The 25,797-nt window shown below is 41.7% G+C and overlaps 2 protein-coding genes and 1 non-coding gene across 3 annotated transcripts in view; 2 read left to right on the forward strand and 1 right to left on the reverse strand.

Annotated features, from left to right (window-relative positions):
- Positions 1-25,797, forward strand: part of RBM26 (RNA binding motif protein 26) — a 60,570-nt gene that overhangs the window by 24,666 nt on the left and 10,107 nt on the right. Inside the window, exons 10-18 of the mRNA XM_061626548.1 lie at positions 902-1,010; positions 2,907-3,066; positions 4,119-4,283; positions 5,491-5,622; positions 8,823-8,894; positions 12,086-12,211; positions 22,629-22,703; positions 23,954-24,124; positions 24,731-24,835. Coding sequence (XP_061482532.1) covers positions 902-1,010; positions 2,907-3,066; positions 4,119-4,283; positions 5,491-5,622; positions 8,823-8,894; positions 12,086-12,211; positions 22,629-22,703; positions 23,954-24,124; positions 24,731-24,835 — 1,115 coding nt within the window. The remainder of the gene's footprint in view (positions 1-901; positions 1,011-2,906; positions 3,067-4,118; positions 4,284-5,490; positions 5,623-8,822; positions 8,895-12,085; positions 12,212-22,628; positions 22,704-23,953; positions 24,125-24,730; positions 24,836-25,797) is intronic.
- Positions 1,871-1,989, reverse strand: LOC133386407 (5S ribosomal RNA). Its single transcript, XR_009763151.1, has one exon. It is a non-coding gene; the product is annotated as a 5S ribosomal RNA (ribosomal RNA).
- Positions 19,409-22,670, forward strand: LOC133384818 (uncharacterized). Its single transcript, XM_061626549.1, has 2 exons — positions 19,409-21,695; positions 22,594-22,670. The coding sequence occupies exons 1-2, from the start codon at positions 19,938-19,940 to the stop codon at positions 22,606-22,608; spliced, it is 1,773 nt and encodes a 590-aa protein (XP_061482533.1). The 5' UTR covers positions 19,409-19,937; the 3' UTR covers positions 22,609-22,670.

Consider the following 25,797-nt stretch of genomic DNA (forward strand, 5'->3'; position numbering starts at 1 on the left):
GTTGGTTAACTTTCACATACACCACACACTATAGGGATGGTACTCTTTTAATTCTTCCTAAGCATTCCAAAGCTCTTTGTTTTGCCAGGGCACTGGTTTGGTTCTTTAGGGTAGTGTTCTTCAAACTTGAGTCCCCAGATGTTATTGGACTACAACTCGCATCATCCCCAGTCATCTTAACCAAAGGTCACATATTATGGGAGTTGTAGTCCAGCAACATCTGAGGACCCAAGGTTGAAGAACACTGTGTTAGGGATAAAACACCTGGCTGATAGAAGTCTAGAGGATCTGGCTTGTACCTTGAGGCACCTGAAGCCATGGCAGCTTGCTCAGGAAAATGTTTAGTGGAACTTTACTCATGCCAGGTTGGGAACCAACAGGGCTTGCCTAACTCAGGGTACCAAACGATTATATGGCATGGTAGATCTGAAAAAGAAGCGTATATTCATGTAGAAGGAAGGGAGAAAAAGTTTACAAAGCTGTAAGGCACTCCTGATCTCCTACCCATGGTATATTTGCACTGGGCCTCTGATATTCCCCCACCTCTTGTCTATTTTCTTTTTCAAAAATATTGGAAAATATCAAAGGCATTTCTTTCAGGCTTCAAGTCATAAGCCATCTGCTAAATATCTAAAAGTTCAAAAGAATTTTTGCTTTCTGGGCAATGTATTCTGTAGTTGCCCTGTGGGGTTTCTTGCACTTCCTTTTGAAGCATCTGGTTTTGGTATCGGGTAGAGACCAGTGCTGAACCAAAGGGACCTTGGATTTGAAGACATATAGCACTTAGTATGTTCCAAAAATGCAATGAGTCAGCTGATGGTAATGAGAGAAATTCCTGCTATAAAATGCACAGACAAACATCTTTTAAAAATTAATAAGTGTGCTCTTTTCTTTTGTGCAGAAAAACCTCCTAATAAAAGCAGCATGAGAATAGTGGTAGATTCTGAGTCCCGAAAAAGAACTATTGGTGCAGGTGATGGAGTTCCAGCAAAGAAGAATTGGTTTGACAAGTAAGTGGTTGCTAGATCTGTTAATTACATATGAATGCCTGGACTTTGTAATGCATTTCCAGTTTGCTTTTTCTATGCTCAAGTTTCCAACCCATCCAAGATCTTTCAGTTAAAACTTCTATGCTTGAATTGGGGTATCACCCTCTGCCTCTGCTATTCACAATTGTTAGGTTCTTTTGTTTCTCACAGGTTGCTTTATGTTTGGTATCCTGAACTAGCTGTGTGTGGAAACTGTAATAGCAACACATAATTTGCTCATACACTTTTACTATTCTAGTTGTATTATGGAGACAGCTTGTGTATTATAGGCCTTTTAGTTGGTTCCCCATTGCTATTGATTTCTTTCTAGGTGGTGGTGGTGGTGAAGAGCTTTCATACATCCTCTTAATAATGAAAACCAAATTCTCAAGAATTAAGTCTGGTTCAACACAGCATGAAACTGTAGTAAATTAGTTGACCTATGAGGGAGCCAAACTGCTCTGGCTGGATATTACGGAGACAAGAATGAATGAAGAATACCTACAACTCATAGTAGAAAGGACAACATAGCGTATCTGCTTGAGAAATAAAGACTTTTTAACCTTAAAAGGCATGATCTAAAGGGGCACATGCAGCATTTGATCACATATCTGAACATTTTGTAGCCCCCTCCCAACCAATTAGTACATCCAAATTGCTGGTTACATTTGTCCACCCAACCACGTTTTTAACATAGGTGAATTTTAAAAAGTGTTCTGGGAGTCTTAGTAGTGGTGATGACAGCTGCTGGGAAGAGGTAGTTCAGTGGAAGGTAAGAGGTTTTCAGAGATGGTTATAAAAATGCCCATGCTAGCTATCCAAGGTAGCTATGCCTTCCTCTAAGCCTACAACACCCGGTATTCCCAGGCAGTCTCCCATCCAAGTACTAACCAGGCCTGACCCTGCTTAGCTTCTGAGATCAGATGAGATCAGACGTGTTCAGTGTAGTATGGCTGTAGGTGGAAGGAAATAGTTGTATGTATGCTGCACGGATGTACCTTGGATAACTAGCATGGGCATTTTTATGCTGGCATGTGCTGATTAATTGGCTGATCTAATCCAGGGCAAAACAAGCCTAAGGGCTAGGGGGTGGGTGAGTGGAGTCTGTGATAGAGGAAGCACTATTTCCTCAGCACTGCCAGACTTACGTCAGCCAGAGCAGAAGGGGTGTGTGCATTTTACCTCCCCCTTCCCACATTGATCATTAGTTAGTCAGCTTTAGGGCTGGTATAATTTCCCTCAATCCAGAAGTACGTCTAGGGGAGAAACAGTGGTTTGGATCCAAACCCTCCTCCAGATATCCCTGAAATGTGCATGATTGTTCCATCAGTCTTAGAACACCAAGGGTGGGTCAGCAGTGGTGGTGGATCTTTCCATGGCTGCAGCAGGAAGGCCTCTGACTTTGGAGAGGAAGGTCCGCAACATCCTGTGGTCCTCAGGCACTTGCCAAAGCAGCATAGGATTACTTCCTTTGCCAGCTGTTCAGTTTCAGTATGTGCAATCCTTTTTTTCCTTTGTGGTTTAGACTATTTATATATTGCATTTCTATATAGCCTTTCTAGACAGCAGTTAACAAAATAGTTGAAATACAAACAATTACAAAACAGCAATTAAAAACTTTTAATACTGCATATCAAAACATTTGTTTAGCCATAGCAATTTCCATAGCTCAGCAGACAAAAAAAGTCCTGTTGAACTCCATCACATCTGTTCCTGAAAAGCCTGAAGGAACAGATGCGTCTTCACTTGATGCCAGAAAATTTACTAAAATAAAGCTTTTGTCTTCTTGTCACTGAATTCTAGATCTTAGCTGTCCCTTTGCAAATTAACCTACTACTAGTAGCTCAAGACCATCCTCAATTCATTGTTTTATTGCAGACAAAACTTTAATAGAACAAACAGTCCAGCTTTCCAGAAGAAGTTGCAGTTTGGAAGTGAAAATACCAAACTTGAATTGAGGAAAGTTCCTCCAGAGCTTAACAATATCAGCAAACTAAATGAGCACTTCAGCAAATTTGGAAATTTAGTAAATTTGCAGGTAAGTACTATCTCTGACTACTTTACTGCATTATTAGAACAATATTATTACAACGGCCTCACCATTTAGAGCCTGGATCATGAGTTATAATAGGGGTGGCCAACCTGTGGCCCTCTAGATGTTGCTGGACTATGACTCTCATGAGCCCCAGTCACCATAATCAGTGGTCAAGGATGATGGAAACCATTGTCTAGCAACATCAGGAGGGCCATTGGTTTGCTATCCCATGTTGTATAATAAGGAAGAGTTGAAAATTATTTGATTTATTTCACTTTATCCTTAATATAACAGTCAGGTATAAATGGCTATCCTTTATGCATTCATCTCACTTCCTCATTCCCTTAGCCCCCTTGCCTCTGTCTCCTGCTGTTGGTTGTCTCCTTACTTCAGGCCTCTGTTGCCAAGTCGTAGGGCAAAGGGTCTTATGATTGTGCAAAAACATGATGCAGAATTGGTCTATGGGCCGCTGATGTCACAAAGACAGTCATGCCTTGTACTGTATATTCCAATAGCTTTGCTGTAGTTTTCAGCACTGCTGTTCCTGAAAGAGAGGAGCTTTTACAGGGTGTTCATGTTTTGTGTTACTACTTCTGCCTGTGATGGTGAAGCAGTTCAGGAGGAGAAGTCAAGATTGGCAATCTTGTTCACATTGAAACATAGAACGATGTGTTTGCAAGTGTGACTATTGTTTTACAGATGTGGAAAAAAACCAGTGTTCTATCTTGCATTTCTAATTTCAAAGTAATAGTACAGATATTTGAGAATTATTGTACATTTAGAAATGGTATTCCAAATGGATAATTAATAGCAATTCTTCTATCTCCATTCCTTCTTGCTACCCCCCCTTTCTCTATCAAGTTCCATTATTGAGGCAGGACCCATTTTATTTCTGAATGTCTTGCACACTGGTGGGATTGGATTGGGTTTTCCAGTTCAATTAATTTTCACTAATTTTGCAAGCACACCCTGTTGAATGGTGATAGCAAACCCCTGTGCTCTTATTTATGCTACCTAGCAGGAACTTCTATGCTTATCCTTCATGAAAATCATAGGTTGCCTATCAGGGAGATCCAGAAGGTGCCCTTATCCAGTTTGCTACCCATGAGGAGGCAAAGAAAGCTATATCGAGTACAGAAGCAGTATTAAACAATCGTTTCATCAAAGTCTATTGGCATAGAGAAGGCAGTGCTCCACCAATATCAACTTCAGTACAGAAGGTAAAGGGATGGAAGAAACCTGGTTCAAACTTTAAGGTTTTTTTCTTAATATATGTAAATATATGCTAGTGTGCATGCACATGTGTGTTTATGTATGCATGTATTTCTTTATTTTAAAACACCCTGTGTCTTTGAGAAGGCCTAAGTGGTAATGTTAGAAGGTTAGAAGTGGTAATGGCACTTACCTTTCCAGCTCCCCCCCCCCCCGGCATTGGCACCCAATATGCTAGAGCTATCCAGAGAGGCATTTTTGGGATAAATAGATCTTTCTTCCCCACACCCTGTATTTGCAGCTTGGATATTTTTACACTTAATGCAATGCCATGCAGTAAGAAAAGATATATATTTAAACCTTTTATAGAAGATACTATCTATATTGCTTTGAGAATTCCTTTAATGTCCGATTAAACGTCTAATTAAACGCAAGATAACAAACCTGATTCAGATGTAATTTAGTGGCTGCATTCACATGTAACACTAAGCCATGGTGTGTTCAACTACCCACGAGATATCTCACAGATGAGCAAATGAGGCATGGCTTGCTTTGCTCTTGCCTTCTTTCTTTGTACATTGCCAAGTGGCTGGGGTAGAGTAGCCAAGTAAACAATGGTTAAGCAAAGCTGTTACTTTCAGATATAACACCAGTCCATAGGTAAAACAAGCCATGGTTCATAAGTCATAGTTTCATATGGTTTCATATTGCCAGAAAGCAAACCATGTTTAATTTATTTGGCTGTGTTCAACTCAGATGTTTAGACAAACCACACTATAGCTAAAGAAACCATGGCATAATATAATATGCAAATGAGGCCATTTTTCAGAAACCTGCATAAGCCTTGGGTTTACATGCCCCTCCTTCACAAAAGGAGATTTGAAAACTTCAGCGTTTAGAAGTAAACACTCTTCCTTTTGACATCTAAATGAAGTACTGTGATTTGTTCTAATAATAAGTAAATAATCAAATTAGACTGGTTAGATTTTGAGTAATTTGCTTTTAGACTTAGAAATGACTTTAGAATTGTAACCTTAAATAATGGTACTAAAATATTAATGCTCACGTGAAAATATTTGATACTTGGCTATCAAAAGAATACTTGCAGTTTAGAAAGCATTGTAAGAATAAGAACATCTGTACTTAAAAACTTAACAATGATCTTTGGGTTAAAATGTTCGTGTATTGCAATAAAGATCTGATTTTCTTTTTAAGGTAATACAGCCTTTGGCTCAGCAGCCCATTTTGCCTGTTGTGAAGCAGTCTGTCAAGGAACGGTTAGGCCCAGTACCTGCCAGTAACATTGAGCCTGCTGAACCTCAGAGTGCCAGTACAGAAGCTGTTCAGGTGGGTATAATATTTATTTTGCAAAACTACAAACTTGTAAAACTAAACTGAATATTCCTCATTGCCAAACCTTCTATTTAGCATAAAATTGGTGATCTTTATTTAGCAAACATACTTTTAATAAATGTCTAGATGTTTTTTAAAAGGTGTAAGCAAGAGGAAAAAAGGAGGGGGAACCCCAAAATGCTTGGAAAAAAGGTTTCATTGAAATAAAAGCCCAAATGGGTTATTTAAAATGAAAGGCTTTCATTTTAAATAACCTATTTGGGCTTTTATTTCAATAAAACCCTTTTTTCAAGCATTTTGGGGTTTCCCCCCCTTTTTTTCTCTTGCTTGCTCTTGGATGCTTGCCACCTTTTGCTGTTTTGTTTTAAAAGGTGTGTCTGAATTTGTGAGCCAGGTTACAGGTGTGTAAAAAGCTTTGTTTCACACTCCTAAACAAGAAATGGCATATTACTTCATAATATCTTGGGAAACCAAAGAGGTTTAATGCTCAGATATTAACTTGTGATATATACTATTTGGTCAAATATGAGACAAATACATCTTTTATGTTGTGCTAGTTGGGTATTGTTAAAAGTCTTGGTTGTTGGCAAAATATGCTTCATACCAATATTGAAAAAATATCAGTTATTTTACAAGAGAAATCTGTACAATTAAACAAAATCCTTTAAGCTGAAAAATCTTGGTAAAGAAAAACTGGATTTCTGTTTCCAAGTGGGAAATTGATAGCATGTCATTTTGTCACACATTTTAGGGAGATGAGGGTAATGACATGGCATTGCTGTTTTCAGCAACAGCTGAATGCCCAAATTGCCCAGTTCTAATATAAGATGACATAGTGATTAACTCTTCAAAGAAAAGGCAAAGAGCACATTGTGGGGAAACCATTGCAGAAACCATGTATTTATGTGACTGGTGCGATTTGCAGAACATTTGCTTTGTTCTAATTTTTGTCACTGGTTCTTACTCTATAGTGTTAAAATCACACTTACATAGGGCTGGTTTGAACATAATGCTAAACCTTTGGGAGGAAGGGCAGCATAAGAACTTAACAAATAAATGAATGATGCTTTAGCAGTTTATAGACAAGCCTGAACAAGCCCAAGCAAAGCGTTGGGCTCATGTGCTCTCCCTTCTCCTCCTACCGCACAGCCAGAAGAAGGATTTTTGCAGAATTTAGTTTACTTTTTGAAGATCCCAACTTAAAGATCCTCAGTTTTTTAAAAAAATGATTAGTTTAACATACCTGCTTCATAAACTATAGTTTGTGGTTAGCTTCCTATGAAATTTACCAGAGTTTGTTGAAAACCAGGATCCCTTATTTTGAACATAATAGTAACCTAGGATGCTTTAAATGAAACTAAACTCTGCTAAAGTTGTCCTAGCTGAGGAAAGCATGTGAGCCCAATGCTTTGCTCTGGCTCATTCGTATAGTGTTAAACTCTGGTTTAGCATTGCATGCTAATGCAGCTGTGTATCTGGATAAGTCAGTGTTGATGTAATTTTCAGGGAGATAGGTTTAATCCTATGGAGTCAGGGAGGGAATGTCTCGATTGCTGGGCTATGTGCTAAACACTGGGCTCCAGTGGATGTCAGCTAAGGGTGCTTGACTCTTCTTGCTGCTGTCATGGAAGAGCTACATGTTCACGGTGCAGCAGATTACGAGTGGAATTTACCACAGGGGCTTGCCCTGGAGCTTTATGCTCATGGCTGGCAGGCAAATTGCAAAGCCCCTTAAATATTTTTGTAAATTAAATATCCCTAATGGAGAAGTCATTTGGATAGAGATTATGATCTGAAGGTGAGCCTTGTTGTGGCTTTTTGAGTATTGTATGTAGCTCATAGCACAGTAAGTTACAATAATCAGATTCAGCTTCCTCCCCAATGACTGGCTGCCCAGAGTTCTTATCTGCTGTGCTGGATCACTGTAGACACAAGCTTTCTGTTGCATAGTGAGGCTGGGAAGGAGTTTCGGTCAGTACCTTGATTGACCAGAGGGTCCTTATTTTCCCCCTTTCTTGAACTTAGCTGTGAGGGAGACGGTTGGGTTTTTTTGGCATATGAGTGGTCTTGTGTGATCTTTATCACAGTTGGTACTTTCACATTGGGCAGGAAATTTCGGATAGGGGAGGGAGTAAGAAGTTTAGGACACCTGTATACTTTAAATGAGCGGTCTCCTTGAAACCCCCTGGAGATATGGGATTTACCTGCAAACATAATGTAACTGGGAATAATAGGAAGTTCTTCTAGGGGATTGCTATGTGCAGAAGTTATCAGCCTGTGCCTTTCTCCTGTTTCTTACTTAAGAAATGGAGTTTACAGTTCCTGGTTAGGTCTCAACTGGAACTGGATGAAGGCAAGTTTCTTAGCTAGAGGGCAGACCTAACCAGAGACCTAACCAATATGCAGTAATTGTCTTCTGGATCAAATAGCTGGAACTGGATGAAGGCAAGTTTCAAACTGACATGCATATAATTTGGCAGCTAGAAGGCAATTTGATCCAGAAGATAGTTACTGCATATTGAGGGTGGATGGTGCACAACTAAACCTAGGTGTAGAAGCAATAAGGCTTTGGAGAGAAGGGGGTTCATTGATATCCAGATGCATTCTTCTCCATCCTGTGCTCTCTGTTGCCCTTTTGCAAGCTTCAGGGCTGCTTCTCCTTGGCCGGCTTCTCCCGACTGTTTGTTAGCATGGCTTCCAAGCTGCTCATATCTCTGCCACCCTTCACGATCTGTCAAGGTTACCATGTCTCGTGATAATGCAGGAGGGTGTGTTACCATGGTAATGTGACAACTATTCAACTAACTTGACCACTTTGCTGCTAGTATAGGCACCTGTCATGCCAGCAATGTTGCTGCTGAACCCTGCTACACCCATCAAGGGAACAGCTTCTCACCTGTTGGCCATGGTAGCTAAACTGGGCCTTCTTTCTCTATGCTGCAAGCACCACCTCTTGCTTCTGCGATCTACAGGAGGCTGTGCCAGATCCCTCTCTCCACTCTGCTGACCAATCAGCTGGTCATTAGCCTATGCAGACTTTTAGCCCACCTAATTGAACTTAAAGGGCATCTAAAATGCAAATGCTTAAGAAATACTGGTTTTACGAAGTTTCAGTTAAAGTGAGAAATGCCTTTTTGTAGTCTAAAAATATGTGATTACAAACCTTGGTTAAAAATTCATTCTGTTTTTCCTAGAATGTAACAAAACTATCTGTGAAGGAAAGGCTGGGCTTTGTGCCTAAACCACCTACTCCAGCTACTGAAAAGGTAAGAAAATAGTACTGCTCATTGAACTGTTGTATAATTACAATGTCACAAGCACACTTCAGTACGGCTTCTAATATTCTTATTCTTATTATTTTATTATTATTATTAAGAATAAGAATAATAAACTTCTATCCCTCTGTGGCAGGAGGCAAGGAGCCTAGGGCGGCAAACAAAGAACAAAACACTTAAAACATCTCAAAAACAGAACATCTTAAACATTTTTAAAATGACACATTAAAACCATCTTTTTAAAAAAAAGCTTAAAAAACATCTTAAAAAGCAATTCCAAAACAGACGCAAACTGGAATAAGGCTTGTTGAAAGAGGAAGGTTTTCTGAACTATCTGTGAAGGAAAGGCTGGGTTTAGGGAGGTGTCTTCATGAAACCTAAACTGTTGCAGTTTGGGCAGGAGTTTGCAAGGCAGATTTATTATTAGCAATGCTAAATTGAGTTTGGGCCTGTGAATGAAGAGTGGACAAAATAAATAAATAATAAATAATGGTACTTTGGAAATGGCCTCTGGAAATGATGAGCACCCCTTGCTGTGATGCCACCCCTTTGGAAATATAGGTTCATCAGGGAGACTTGGAACTGCTTGGGTATGCTGCCTGGTTCCAGAAAACCATGAAAGCTTTTAGCAAGGGGTAGACTCTGCTGCATTTTGCTTTTGGTGTTGCCCTGCTGCTTCTTGTCTAGCCTGCTTTAGGTACGTGACTTGCATCTCACAGGTTTGGGATAGCACTCCTTTCTAGAACTATTGTGTTCCTATTCTGCCCGGTGAAACTGCACGAATGGAGGCAGATTAATGTGGGGACAGCCTCTTAAGCTGCTAATTGATCTATTGCTGCCCTTTGATCACAAACTTAGCATCTTTGCCTTGTTTAATCAATATGCATGACGTGTGCTTCAGGATCATTTGACTTGGATAAAATTGTGGACAGTGCTATAACTATTATAAGGGTTAGTTGGAAAGAGAAGAGAATTGATGCTCCTATTATGTCTTACTGGCATGTAGGGCATACATCATGTAGAGAAAGGAGAAGGGCTGTACTTTTAGCTCTGCCCCCAACATTGTGTGTTCTCTCCTCCCCCTTCCCTAAATGATGTGTTGTGTGGGATTGTGTTAGCAGAAAGCCCAGTGTGCAAACTTCTCTTCATAAGTAGCAGCTCCACCTGATCGGGGAAGCCAAATAACTAGGTGCAGCAGGAGCTCATGTGTGTTGGGCATTCTGTTCACACAACAGTACACATCAGATGGTTGGGTGTGTGTGCTAAAAGCACAGGCCAGGTCCTTGTTCTACACTCTTACAGCGTACGTGAAAGTAACTTATGAATAGAGCTAATGTTGCAAAAGAGAGAGAGAGAGAAAAAAGAAACTTCAAATTCAGATTTTGCATGTTTCTGAATACTCAAAATAGGTTTTGACAACCTGGAATGCATTTCTTGTCACTTTTGAGGGATGTTTTGAAAAGTCTCTTGGATGTCTTTAAACAACAAAAGTTATACCCCTCTCATGGTATAGCTTCATCATACCATGTTGCATGTGTGTGAGTGTGATATCAGTAAACTGTTTTGTTAACATTACTTCTATCTTTGATGACACACAATACAAGATAAGATTAAGTTTGAATTTTTGATTTGTGAATCCTTCTATTTGTGACTTGGTGTGAAACAAGAGAATTAACGCCTTGCTATTTTTTTCCTGGGGGGAGCAGGGCTTGTGCTACATTTATGAAGTACATATACATTGACAGTGCTCTTAAGAGTCAAATTGTTAATTTTGCAAAATTGATTTCTCTCCTAAGTTCAGCAAGTATGTAAATTGTCAATACCTTTTGGCTTCTTAATATTTATGTCACAAATCAGAGTAGTGCACAGTGATCCTTACTTACATTTCCCCGCTGTTGTCCAAACTACATTGCACAACTCAGTTATGCGCTGGGCAAAATTGATCAACCTCACATCCTTGAAAGTAAAAGCAAGTCTGTGTAACTCAGAATGAAACGCAGAAAGGAATTTCTGGTTTGGCCTTGCTGGCTTCTGGACTGATATAGGACAGAACAGCTAACCTTGGTCCCATAGTTCGCCACATGCTTTCTTATAGTGGCCTAAATTCAAAGAACTGCATGACTAATTCCATATGCAGTAAGGGAAGCTTTGGAGTTGTTTCCTAGACAGTAATTCTCTATACTGCCTACCAGACCTCTCTTGTAACTCAGAAAAGTTTAAAAGCAATTCAGTATCACAGGGTAGTGGTCTGCTATTCAAAGGAAAAAAGTCAAAAATTCCACTGGACATTCCCAAACTTTAAGGAACAACCATTTGGGGGTGGGGGGCATTGAGTGATTGTGGGGGGAGGAAATATGTTTTAAAGTGTTTCTCTTCCATGAGCTTCTCAGAGGATCATTAACCTCTGGGAAGCTTGTGTTTTTCCATGTAAGTCTTAGGTTTGCTAAGAAGATATCTCCCTTGGCTATAGTGCTACATTTCCTAGGTCGTGTAGACAAAATAGTACTTCTTAAGTGTCTTGATTGTACACTTAGGCATAACTGATCAGCATGTTCCATTTTGGGAAGGAATTACTCCCCAGGTCAGTTTTACTGATGACTTGTGAGTGTTTTACTTTCCCATAATGCATAATGCTTGCTTTTCATGTAGTTTGGCTTGTTAGTCTGAGCTGTATGTTTTTTAACCAACTATGTTCCATGTTGTACATAATGCTTTCTTCCAGGATGCTAGTAGCATACAAACATCTTGGGCAATCACTGGCAACTGAGGGTTGGTTTTATTAGCTATACTCCAGCTATGGAGCTCTATGACTTCATTTGCCAGCACTTATAATATTCATCTAAAGATACGGGAAGAAATGGGAATTTCAAATCTCTTCATTCGTCTCACTGGCATACAAACCAGCAGGCACAACTTTCATGCTGACACAGAGGCACATGTTGATAAAGCTCAGGTTTTAAATTTTGATAAATTGTTTTCCTTAGCCTATGGAAAACAATTGTGGAAGTCTGACTTTATAGGCAGTACGTCTATGTTTAACTTGTCATTGTGAGTCTGTTTTTACATTCTTGTCATCTTTGAAATCACAGTAACAAGTGTCTGTCATGGAGTAATATACTTTGAATCGTGTATTTACAAAGTCTATATATTTACTAGCAAAATAAAATGGTTTTTTTCTGTAGGTGTTGTCTACTTCTACTGGCTTGACAAAAACAGTGTATAACCCAGCTGCTTTGAAGGCAGCTCAGAAAATGTTGCCTGTTAACAGTTCCATGCTAGATTCTAGTGAAGCACAGAAGAAAAAACAGGTAAATTGAACTTTGTTTTTATAAAACTGCAGTAATTGATTTTTCCAAACTTTCCCAGTTTCCCAAACTTTTGTTTCCATGAACCACTTGAAAATTGCCGAGGGTTTGGACGGGTCACTTAATTATTTTTCTGTCTGTTGTAGCAATTGTAATGTGCTGTGCTAGGTGCTGTATAGTTTTAATTGTATTTTTATTACTACTTTTCTTTCTGACATTATGTACAAGAAATAAAAGAAGCAATGAATAAATAAACAAATAAAATAAATAGGAGTATTTAATGTGGACATGCCGTGGACCACATGAATGAAGCTCACAGACCCACTAGTGGTCATAGGCCACAGTTCGGGAACTTTGTCATGATTGTTTATACCAGCTCTTCCCAACCTTTGGGTTGTTGTTAGAATACAATTCCCATAATTCCTGACTGTTGGCCATGCTGGCTGGGGCTGATGGGAGTTGCAGCCCAACAGCATCTGGGGACCCGAAGGTTAGGGAAGGTTGGTTTAGATTTCAAAAAGCTGCATACCTTGCCTTTTCTGGAATATCTATGTAAAGTTTTTAAAATTATTTCAAAGTTGCAGTTTGAGATGTGTGTGTTTTCAGTACAGACTAAACCTGAAACTGCTTTCATGGATAGATTTTAAGAAGAGAAGTAGTTTTCTCCTTGCTACCTGAGGTAGAGCATTATTACAGTCATGTACTATTTGATTATCTTGTCTGGCTTCTAGGTTTGCTGAAGACTTGTTAGATAGTGCTTTGGTTATCTATTAGAAGAATCATTCACATAGAATTGCAATAGCAGTTGTGATTTTTGGTGAAGGGTGTGTTTCTTGCAATGGGTCAGCCCTGATGCAACATGAGGCTTCTGATCGTCTAACCATCTTTAGATTGTGAGCGCTTGAAAGCTCCTCCTCTCTATTTCTTTCCCCTAATGTAAACAAATTGTCTTCCCTTCTATTTTTTGATCTAACTGTTCTATAGTGTTATGTCCTCACTAGTTTTTTTGCTAGCTATGCAGATTAGAAGCGGGTTTGCAAACTGTAGGCTGAGTTGTCCATGGTTAGCAAAAACACAGGTGCAAATTTAATGCTGCATTGTATTATGAAACAAAATGAAGGGAAGGTTTATGTGCTGAAGGAAAGGAGGACGACGGGGAAGTTACATATGAGTTGCTCCTATCTCGTGATTTCGATTAGGTCCTCGGACTTAATTTGGTGCGTAACTTCTGATACTGAGTACCTATACAGAAAAAAATACCATCCTGAATTATATCCGACCTCCTGAATCCCTGTATTCTGAATTTAGTCAGAAGCCCACAGAGGATGACCTCTGCACAATAAAGCACAGTGAGCTAGAAGTAATAGGAAGACCTTACACTTTAAAAGCATGAAATAAAGAGCGTTCAGTACTGATTGCCATCAAGAGTATAACAATTTAAAATATTGTTGTCCTCAACTGGTTGGTATCCAGTGCAGTTGTGCCAAAATTGATGTGATGTGCTCCATCTCTCTTGCCCTAGTGAGCAGTCTGGCTGCTGAATTCTGCACCAGCTGCAGTTTTTGAACTGTCTTGAATGGTAGCACCACATATAATACATTGCAGTCATCTAGCCTAGAGGTTACCAGTATGTAGATAACAGAAGTCAGGCTATCCCTGTCCAGATAGGGTTGTATCTGGGCCACAAACTGAAGCTGATAGAAGGCCCTCTTTGTCACTGCGGCCACTTGAGTCTCAAGCAATAGTAATGGATCCAGAAGTATCCCCAAGCTATGCACCTGTTCCTTTAGAGATTGTATAACCCTGTCAAGAGCAGGACACATCCCCTCCATCCGGTCTAGGGAACCACCCACTAAAATATATTGACTCCATAAGCCAGACTCTTCCAGCTGTACATCAGTGATACCTCAGTGAATAGTATTGGCTTCCATTAATGTATCAATTCTGTAGGTTGATTTGTTCACTCACAAGGACCAAATATTCAGATTTCTTTTTCAAGAGGCCAATGATCTGGATTAACCCATATTTACTAGACTTCAGTCTGTTGTGGTACATCTTTTTGTGTTTAATCACTGAGGAAAAGTAATCATTTTTTCCTAGTATGACTTTAATGTTAGTCATATTTTGTCAGATGAAATTGCTACCTTAAATTATAGGCAAGTGAGTTTCTAGGTACAGTATCTTGCTCTGAAAGTCATGATGGTGTAGGTGGTTCAGTGTTCTAAGAAATGGTTTTTGAGGAGAACAAGATATTTCTGGAATAACAAAATTGGTACATAAGCGAAGTCTATAAAGTTATTGTGATATTTATTGTCTTAATTTAAACTCTTACGTACTTAGTAACAAATTTTCTCTCTTCAACTTTTGTTTTGAAATTCACTTTTGTTCAAGTTATGAAATTGAAGAATTTGACTGTCATTACTCTGCCAGGCTTCAAAATGGAAAAAAAATCATTTTTATTATTTTTAACATATAAATGCATTCAGTTACAACTGTGATGAACTAATAAATATTTATATTAAAATAAAACAACTTTGCTCACTACACAAAGAGTCATGGAAAGTCAAAAAAGAAAGGAAACAAGGAACTCAGAATTATTTACTGAAGCAGTCTGAGAGCATTCCAAATTAATTTAATTGTATTGCCTTGCTACATGTAATTTTTCTTTTAGGCTGCTAATTCATATTAATTTGAAATCCATTATATTTGAAATGGCATTAAATTTCTAATATTTCAGTTAATTTAAGCCACCGGAAAGGTCCAATTTAGGCATAACAGTTATGCATTTTCTAGATCCCAAGCTTTAGGAAATACCCCAAGTAATCCTGGTGTAAACCATACAGAATTCATTATTCTTACAATTCCAGAGTGGCATCTGTGACAGAAAGTGTTATACAAAAGATATAAATAAAGAAATAGTGCTGTCTTGCAACAGACCCGCCGCACAGCATGGGTTCCTACACTGTGGACATTTACTATTCATTGCTGGATTCCTCTGCCAGAGTCTCAGAGTGTCCAGTATTTCTTAAATTGATTCAATACTAAAATCTAGAGATAAGTTAGAAACAGATAAACCCTTTTCATTGGTTCATTTGAATTGTCCGACCAGTGTGTGTTAGGACATAGTTCTAAATTACTGTTGTGCTGCTTAATGTGATATTAGAGTATAATAATGTCCAGAGGAGCAGAAATGGCGCAAGCATTTGGTCCAAAAATATTAGTTGTTACAATTATGTAATTGTATATACTGATGTTTTGGTTCAAGTTGATGCTTCTGTGTCCATTGTAAATATGGGAAGAGAATATCTCATGTAGCCATTCAGGATGAGATCCAAGTAATGTTTTATCTATTATTTATTTTCTTATATTTATATCCTGCCTTTCTTTCATCAAGGAATCCAAGGCAGCATACATGTGATTTCCACATGGTCTCCCATCCAGGCACTACTGATGATGATGATGATGATGAAATAATAATAATAATAATAATAATATCCCACCCTTCGTCCCAGAAGGAGCCCAGGGCAGCAAACAAAAGCACTAAAAACATCAGACCCAGACCTGCTTAGCTCCAGCAAAGTGGTGGCCTCATATGCCTTCAGACCATACCCTTAGTACAGGAAGTTTTAAAGTTGTCACTGAGTAAGCAGTAGCATGCAGATTATAATAGTAGCAGTTGTGTTAGGGTTGCATAGCATCTTTCACCAACTGCAAGGCAGCCATTGGATTCAGCTGTTGTTCTCTGTTAAGAAATAGTCACCCGCTAGTGGAATAGCTGTGACAATAGGATATCACCTCCCGAGTGCTCATTCTTACTCAAATAATTTCCTTCTATGCTAATTGGCTTATTTTCCATGGGAGGTGGGCCATCACTGTGGGAAATAGTTCCACCTATCGTGCGAAGGCAAGAATGTTTTTGAAGTCAAGACTAGGGACGTCATGCCCCTCCCACTCTCCAGTTCATTCTTGCCTTCGTACGAACAAGATTGGAATTTCACGTAGCATTTAGCTAAGTCTCGTATTTGTTTGTCTATTTCTCTTTAAAGCCTTTTTTCCGTTTTTGTATCTAGCCTACTGAGGATCCCCTCAGAGACCGCGGCTGCGGCTCTCTTCCCCCTTTCCTCAGAGCTATTTAATTTCTTTTATTTCCTTGACTGGGGGCTCCCTCTGAGACCGCGGCTGCGGCTCTCTTTGTTTTGGCAGTTTCAAGCCCCCTCCCCCCCCGGATCTGTCGTATCCGTAGCCAGGGGGCTCCCTCAGTGACCGCGGCTGCGGTTCTCTTTTTTGATCGCTTTTGATCTCCCTCCCCCCCCCCCGATCGTTGCTGCGGCTGCGGCTGATCCGATCTCAGCGGGAGCTTGCAGCTGCGGCTCCCGCCGTTACTCCTTTGCCTCAGATCGCCCTCGCTACGTGGCTTAAATCCCACTGCGAAGGGCTTTACAGACGGCGGCTCTCTCTGCGGCGGCTGCCGTTTTTTCCCTACCTGCTTCTTCCGGGGGTTTTCTAGAGCCGCTACTGCGGTTTTCGGTGAGACCGTGCTGGGCAGCCCTTCCCCCAGTTCGCTTCCGACGGCCGCCATTGCTCCTTCTCCCTCAGCCCTTTTTTGATCGTTTTTTCCCGCCCCTTTTTTCTGGGCGCCATTTTTTGAAATTCAAAATTCCCGCCTTTTTTGTTACCATTTATTAAGCATCGGATACCTCCCCTGCAGGCTATCTATCTGTATGTTTGTGTATCTGTGCTGCTGACAAACTTACACAAGGCTGATTTTCACACATTTTTACTGTGACTGTAATCATAGTGGCTGAATTATATTATCAAGGCTGGAGCTCCAATCCTAGTGGGCTGGATTGTATTATCAAGGCTGGAGCTTTAATCCTAGTGGCTGGATTACATTATCAAGGCTGGAGCTTTAATCCTAGTGGCTGGATTACATTATCAAGGCTGGAGCTTTAATATCAGTGGCTGACTTGTATTAAATCTGATTTACATTGTATATCCTGCCCCCTCTGGGGCCGTGAACAAGCCAAAAACCCAGCCTATAGCACTAATCTGAGTGTGCCAACTCTAAAACAGCCTATATTATATTAACGCTGATACCTCAGTGCATTCTGCCCCCTCTGTGGCAGTGCATTTCGCCATCTGCCAGTGTATCCTACCCCCTCCGTGGTAGTACACTGTGCCAGTTTGGGTCTTTACATCCTGCCCCCTCCGTGGCAGTGTACTGCACCCAGGTTCATATAAGATGGCAGAACAGCCAGGCATGTCACCATCAACACACATGGTGCCAGATCAGCCAGACATGCCACAATCAGCCAAGCCACAACATCCTAACACGTCTAAGACCAGACATGCCAAAGCACTGGCTAAGACAAAACATCTTTCCAGCCATAGTAAACCAAAGCGCCCTCGTTATGTCTCTGTGCCAACCACCGCCACAGCACAGACACACATAAGTGACATTTTCCATTCTCCTACTACTGCCTCTGACGAGGAAGAGTTTGTTGGCTTTCCCGCTCACTGTTCGCCTAACGAACCTACCTCTGGTTTACCGCCTCAAACATCTGTTCCATTAGTTCACCAGGCACATACATCTCCCACATCTGGTCTGCAGCTGTCTCCTGATTTCCTCTCCCAACTCCAAGCCATGCTGGCTTTTTTCACGCGAATGCAGTCACTACCACAAGTTCCTGCCATACCCCCACGCAACATGGACCAACGTGCGTTCCATGAAGCTCATCCTTCCTGTTCACCAGATCCCTTTGATGTAGCCAGAGGCAGATGTACGGATGAAGCCTCGTATGCGGAGGAGTCAACTTTCACTGACCATGTTGAAGGAGACGACTGGAGCGACTATTCAGATCATGAGGAGGATACTTCGTATCGCTTGTTCGATACCTCAGATTATCAACCGCTAGCACGTAGGGTACTTCATACCCTTGGTCTCCAGACTGCGCCTTCAACTTCGTCCGCCCCAGCTATCAAAGGGGCCAAGGTCCTCAAATCCCCTGCACCTACTGAACACTACATCCCGGTGCCGGACCCAATTGCCAAATTAGCCTCCGAAGAATGGGCTCATCCACTCAAAGCCCGACGCTTCAAGAACCTGGCTGACAGATTGTACGCCCTAGCCCCAGACTTTGCCACCAAGTTAGATGTCCCTGGCATAGATGAACCAATCGCTCGCCTCGTTTCAAGATCTCTTTTGCCCAGGGAAGGGGAATCCCACCTAAAAGATACTACTGAGCGACGAATAGACTTCGCCCTCCGCAAGAATCACGAGGCCACTGCCTTAGCCATGCGTGCCTCCGCTTCAGCCTCCATATTCTCCAGAGCCTCTATGATGTGGATGGATGACCTTCTAGAGGATGCTAACCCTGATCCTGTCGCCCTCAGAAGAGCACTATCGAAATTACGTAAGACAGCAGCTTTTGTGGCCGATGCCACTTTGGATGCCACTCAATTAGGGGCACGAGCCATGACGACTCAAATAGTCGCTCGTCGCACCCTCTGGCTTCGCCACTGGCAAGCTGATTCAGCGGCCAGACTGAACCTGGCCAAGGCTCCTTACTCCGGATCTCTACTCTTCGGCGAGGAAGCTCTAAAGGCAGTTCTGGTTGATCCAAAAGACGCCCAAAAACCAGTTCTGGCCACAGTCAAGAACATCGACCACAGGCCCTTCAGGCGATTTCCCTCCTTTCGTTCTAACCAGTCCTTTCGAGGAACGCGGCCAGGAGGACGAGGCCGCGACTTCAGACCCTGTGACCCCAACGCATTCAGGGGCTCCTGGAACCGACGCTTCCAGGGCAGAGGTCAGTACCAAGGGCGCAGGGGCAACTCATCGTCCTCATATAGGGGAGGCCCTCGACTACACAAGTAGTATTAACGCCCTCCCCATAGGTGGCAGATTACTTAATTTTGGAGATTGATGGCTGCGCCTTACTACGGTCTCCTGGATCAGGGACCTTTTCACTTACGGCTATACCATAGAGTTCTGAGCAACCCCATTAGACAGATTCCATCCGTCTCCTTGCCCAAGGGCACCAGCCAGGCACAACATCATGCAGACAGCTATACATCACCTCTTGGACATAGCGGCAATAGAGCCAGTTCCCACAACTGAGAGGTCGGAAGGGGTGTATTCCCTCCTATTTGCTGTGCCAAAACGAGATTTATCTTGGAGGGCGGTATTGGACCTCAAGTTTGTCAACCGTTTTGTAACATACCGCAGGTTCAAAATGGAATCTCTCCATTCCATTACCGAGAGTCTGCATGAAGGAGACTTCCTGGCTTCTATCGACCTTAAGGAAGCGTATCTCCATGTGTCCATTTGCATAGCCCACAGAAAGTTTCTTCGGTTTGCCTTTGGCCACCAACATTTTCAATATACAGTGATGCCATTTGGCCTCTCCTCTGCTCCAAGAGTATTTACCAAGGTGCTACTCATCCTAGTGGCTTACCTTCGGACCCAAGGGGTTCATATCTACCCATATTTGGATGATCTGCTAATACGGTCCAAGTCTGAAGAGCTGGCTCATCATCATTTAATGATCACCCTCAATGTTTTGCAGACCTACGGCTGGCTTGTCAACTTCGACAAAAGCCATCTCCAACCAACCCAACGCCTACTACACCTTGGGGCAATGTTGGACACCCTGCAGGCAATGGTCTTCCTGGCTCCAGATCGCATCAATGCCATCACCAGCATCGCAAGGTCCCTGATGCAACAAACATGCGCAGACGTCATGCTTCTCGCCAGAGCGCTCGGGATGTTTATCTCCACAATCCACATTGTGCCCTGGGCTCGAGCCCACACTCGGCCCCTTCAGTGGACTCTGTTGCCTTTTCAAAAAGACATTGCCAGCTCCAACCATCGCAAAGTTCGTTTGAGCCCCGCTCTGCGCCTCTCCTTCCGCTGGTGGACCAAGGTTCAACACCTCTCCAAGGGCACGTCGTTCAGAGAACCCCGCAGAACCGTCGTGACCACAGACGCCAGCCTCATAGGTTGGGGAGCCCACTGCAACTCCCAGTACGTTCAGGGGGGTTGGCCCAACGCAGAGCAATCTCGAAGCATCAACTGGCTGGAACTAAAGGCTGTCCACTTGGCTCTATGTCATTTTCAGTCTCTGTTCCCTTTGCATCATGTGCTCATTCGAACAGACAACACGTGTGTAAAATCACATTTGAACAGACAGGGGGGCACCAGGTCTCGTCCTCTGCAGGACTTAGCCTCCCTCATCTTTGTCTGGGCAGAACAACATCTACAATCCCTGAAAGCAGAGCACCTCAGAGGAATTTGGAATGTGACAGCAGACTGGCTCAGCAGACAACAGGTCTTCCCGGGAGAATGGAAACTTTATCCAGCCATTTTCCATCGTCTCCAGTGTCGGTTCGGCGCCCTCTCAGTCGACCTGTTTGCTTCCAGTCACAATTGCCAGCTTCCAAGGTACTTTGCCCGATACCTGGACTCAACAGCAGAAGCAGTGGATGCTCTGACAACACCGTGGCCAGACGGTCTATTGTACGCCTTTCCTCCCATACCATTGTTAGCCAAAACCTTGAGGAAGGCGCGAACCGAAAGGGCACAGCTGGTTCTGATAGCACCATTTTGGCCACGCCGACCGTGGTTCTCAGATCTTCTGGCAATGTCAATGATGGATCCTTGGACACTTCCAGTAACGCCAGACCTCCTATCCCAGGGTCCAGTACTGCACCAGGACCCTACTTGGCTCAATCTAACAGCGTGGCGTTTGAACGGAGACACTTGAGGTCAGCTGGACTGTCTGACGCTGTGATTGATATTATTTTGGCCTCGAGAAGACCATCTACCACTCGCATTTATCAACATACCTGGGTGGCTTTCTCCAAGTGGTGTCAGTCCCACCACCACGATCCATCCCAGGCCAATGTGCACCAGGTGCTCCAATTTCTCCATAGTGGCTTTATGATGGGACTTCGACCCAACACTCTACGTCGACATGCGTCTACTCTGTCATCCATTCTCTCAGTGTCCTCTCCTGGAGATCATAGTTCCTCACATCCGTTCATCAAACGTTTTTTGAGGGGAGTCGCCCTACGCTCTCCGGCTGTCGTCCATCGGTTCCCCTCATGGAGTTTGCCGAAAGTTCTGCAGGCTTTGCAACGCCCTCCATTTGAACCCATCAGGACTGTGCCCCTACGTATACTGTCCTTCAAGGTCCTGTTTCTGATTGCAATCACATCTGCCAGACGCGTTTCGGAGTTGGGCGCATTGTCTTCTGCTAGACACCTCTGCGTCTTCCATAAGGACTCTGTTGTGCTGAAGACTGACCCTTCCTTTCGTCCCAAGGTCGATTCAGTTTTTCATTGCAACCAGGACATTGTGTTGCCTTCCTTTTGCCCGGATCCTACACATCCTCTTGAAAAGGCTTGGCATTCGTTAGATGTCCGGAGGGCTCTCAAGACCTATCTGTCTAGGACCCAAGAGATTCGACGAACGGAGTCTCTGTTTGTATCCTTTCATCCAAGGTCTATGGGGCATAAAGTATCCAATTCTACCTTATCCCGTTGGTTAAGGGCATGCATTACTTTAGCATATGAGTCCCTGAAGCTGTCAGTTCCAGCTAGTATAACGGCTCATTCTACCAGGTCAGCTGCCACCTCGGCTGCTTTTGCCACTAATGCTCCTGTTGCCGATATTTGTAGGGCTGCAGTCTGGTCTACCCCACACTCGTTTATAAGGCATTATAAAATTGATCGTTATGCCTCTGCTGATGCATCTTTTGGCAGACGAGTGTTGCAACAGGTTCTTAATGAGGATTAACATGTGGGTGGTCCCTCCCTATATGGGTTGCTTTGGTACATCCCACAGTGATGGCCCACCTCCTATGGAAAATGTACCATTGGTCTCACCTGAAGGGTGATTTTCATAGGAGGGGGCCATCACGACCCTCCCAGTTGGAGGATGACTAGACATTTTATCAATGGGTTAAATGTTATTGTTACGCTATTATATTTAAATGTAAGAGTGAAGTCAAGACTTTTAGTTCTGTTATGTTATGTAGTTATGTTAGAGTCATGTTGTTATGCATGTGACTATTATGTTATTTTCCTGGCGGGCCTGTTGGCCTTGTTCTTGTATTTTTAGATATCTCTTTTTAGACTCGCTACGAATGAACTGGAGAGTGGGAGGGGCATGACGTCCCTAGTCTTGACTTCAAAAACATTCTTGCCTTCGCACGATAGGTGGAACTATTTCCCACAGTGATGGCCCCCTCCTATGAAAATCACCCTTCAGGTGAGACCAATGGTATATTCTCTATGTATAGTGATGAATGCCCCAAATAGGAAAGAATACACGGGTAAATGTGTAATTAATCATCTGCTATATTTAACAATAAATAAATAAGATGTTGCAGTGCTAATTGTGTGTTTATGCCTCCAGGAGGCACTAAGACTTCAGCAAGATGTGAGAAAGAAAAAACAAGAGATCTTAGAAAAGCACATTGAAACACAGAAGGTAATATACATTTTTGTCATTGGGCTACTATTAAAGGATACTGATGAGCAGTGATGTGTTGTGATATATCTAGCTCTATAACTTACAAAATTCTGAGTTGTAAAAGCCGTTAAATGGTGTTTCAGGTAAAACACAAATATAATTTCTTGTATTTCCATTGCTTACAGAGATCCCACAAAAATTAGTAAAACTTGAGTGATTTATCAGTGTGCTTACATCTAGATGAATGTTTATGACAGGCTTGATATTATTGAGTAAGCCAGTGAACTAGAAAGTGGTGATAGAAATAAAGGCGTGGGAGCCTCCATATCCTGCTAGATATTGGTTGGTGTTATTTTCCCTGAGGAGACTAACAAAGTTTTGAGCTGTGTTTGAAACACGGATGGATCTAGAGTTCCATGAGTGGAATTCTGCTCATGGAACAGGATTCACTTGGGTCTCAAAGTGAAAATCTGCTCCGGAAGGTCCAGGGATACTCTGGAACTGTGTGTGAGGTAGTGCCACAGGGCTGAAGGGGAAAGTGGCAAAAAATGTCCTCCCACTTCTGTTCATGAAAGTCTCCAGTGAATGCAAAAACTGCTTCCATGAATGAAAGAACTCCTTCTGTGAACAGAATCTTTTGCATCCAGCCAATGGAGAAAGGATTCCAGATTATCAGGGGAAATAATTCATGCTATACTACATAGCCACCTTGTTGATCTTATTGCCAAACTAGCACTGCTTTAAGAATTTTAATAGTACAAACCAGCTGTTAATGTTCTTCCCAAGTCACATTATGGAGACAGGTGCTACAAATTCAGTTCAGATCTGTAGACCTCTTGTCAAATTTTTTCTTGAATTGTCCTAGGCCTGCTTTTTCATGTCTTCACAAAAGAGAGTTTACAAGTTCTGTAGAAGCATTCTAAGAACAAATGATGGGATCTTGTAATGAAGAATTCTCAGTTCCTCTCTGTGCATACTGAGTTCAGTGGCAATCCCTGCATCAGAACTTAATGGGTGTCACATTCTTCCCTCCATTTCAGCTGTTTTCAGTGCTATCTTTTGCAACCAGTTTGGATATATAGCAGCTTTCCTTCCTAGCCAGTATAGAGAGATTAGTTTTTTAAAGTTTGTCTTCAGAAATGGACCTAGCACACATTTTTTGTGTGTGGTGGTGGGGAACTTGGATAAAATTACTTGTGTATATTTTGAAGATGAAAAATGGTACACTCATAAAGGATTCCTGTTTGTAATATATATAATTCCAATAGATGCTGATTTCAAAACTGGAGAAAAATAAAACTATGAAGTCAGAAGACAAAGCTGAAATCATGAAAACTCTGGAGACCTTGACTAACAGCATCACTAAGTTAAAGGATGAATTGAAAGGAGTCTCCTCTCCAGCAAGCACTCCACTGAAAAACATGAAAACAAAAACACAGGTATCTGTATTTTGCTCTCATTAAATCCTTTAAATCTGGTTTTTCTTTAAATTATTTTGTTTTAATGTATAAGCTTGCTAAAGAAAGCTGTGAGCAAATGTATTGATCACATTTGTGTCTTGCCTATCCTCCAAGGATCTCAAGATAACATACTTGGGAATATCTGTTTTTCAACACTTCACAACAATCCCAAATTAGGCTGAGAAGTAGTGACTTCCCTAAAGCAAGTCACTGAGTTTGAACCCAGTTCTTCCCTATCCAGTGCTTTATCCCCTACCCCACTCACCTGCCACTAGTGGGTCATGGCAACACCTGGACTATGTCAAATCCTAAGGCTTTTCTAAGTAGCATTATTTGTCTTCTGTGGGGAGAGGAGGAAAAGGTTTTTGAACTTCCAGAAAAAGAAAACTCCTTTGTTCTCTTGGCATCGAGCCCTTTTGCTCACCTAGCAATCTTCCTTCACCTAAAGGTCAGCAGATGTCTGTCTTAAGGACTTGTCCCTTTGAATTCGAAGCCTTGTAATACGTCAGTGGGGTCTGGTTATTTGATGTCATGTTTTCGACATCAGTTAAAAATGCATACTAAATGGCTTCAGTGACTCCCTAGATGCAAAAAGAACTACTCGACACTGAATTGGACTTGTATAAGAAGATGCAGGCAGGGGAAGAAGTCACTGAACTAAGGCGAAAGTACACAGAACTGCAGCTGGAAGTAAGTTTATTTCAGTTTTGATGGTCAGCATGGCAAAATTCCAGATATGTTTTTTCCCCTTAACCATAGTTAATCTGTATAATATTAACATTGTTTTAAGGGAAAAGTTCTCTCGACTTCTATTCAGTTGTCTAGTAACCTGTTCAGTCTAACTTTGTAAGTAGCATACATTTTTAAAGAATTGCCCATAGATGGTGCTGTTGGTATTGAGAACTGGTGACGGCTACTGAAGTGTCTTTTTTTTCTTCTTCAGAGGTTCACTGCCTTTAAAAGAGTATGAGCATATTAACAATTATACATTAGCATAAATGAGTTCATGTTAACCCTAGACTTCTAGAGTTAAAGAACTGAATGGCTGAAGGTCATCTCATTTGAAGTAGTTGTCTCTGTCTCTTTAAAATATTTAAAATATTTTTGCAAATAATTACTACTTAATCTGTGATAAGTCTGTCTGCAAAATTACTGAATTTGCTATTTATTAGTCCCTAAACTGTGATAAGTCTGTTTGCAAAGCATTTGAAAATGAAGTAGAAAGTAATGTGAACTTGATTAATATTCTTTCATATTTCATTTCTTTGGAAGTAACTTTAACATGTCCATGCTGTCATGTTGTCCCCAAGAATTTGGAAATAAAAAGTTGGCAAACTCTTCAAGGAACTTTACATCTGTATATTCTTCTGTCTGCCTTGCATCTCTGACACACTACAACATACCTATGGTGGGGGTGAGCATGAGAGCATGTTGCCCCATCAAGCCTACAATATTTCCTAAATGGAGCGTACATGAGTTAGACCCAAGAGTAAACAGACTGACACTCACTACCACACATTCAGAGAGAAAGAAAATTAGTAGGTGGACATAAGCCTCTGGAATGTTTAAACACCTTTGAAGACAAGAGATCCTAGGATCTTTGCCCTCAGTGTGAAAGTTGTTGCATGAAATTACCCTGGATGTGTTTTAGT

This window comes from Rhineura floridana, chromosome 5 (assembly GCF_030035675.1).
Source record: "Rhineura floridana isolate rRhiFlo1 chromosome 5, rRhiFlo1.hap2, whole genome shotgun sequence".
Classification (NCBI taxonomy): domain Eukaryota; kingdom Metazoa; phylum Chordata; class Lepidosauria; order Squamata; family Rhineuridae; genus Rhineura; species Rhineura floridana.

Bases quoted from the DNA above. Each gene is read 5' to 3' on its own strand.
- LOC133384818 (XM_061626549.1), top strand. From the start codon at position 19,938: ATGCGCAGACGTCATGCTTCTCGCCAGAGCGCTCGGGATGTTTATCTC.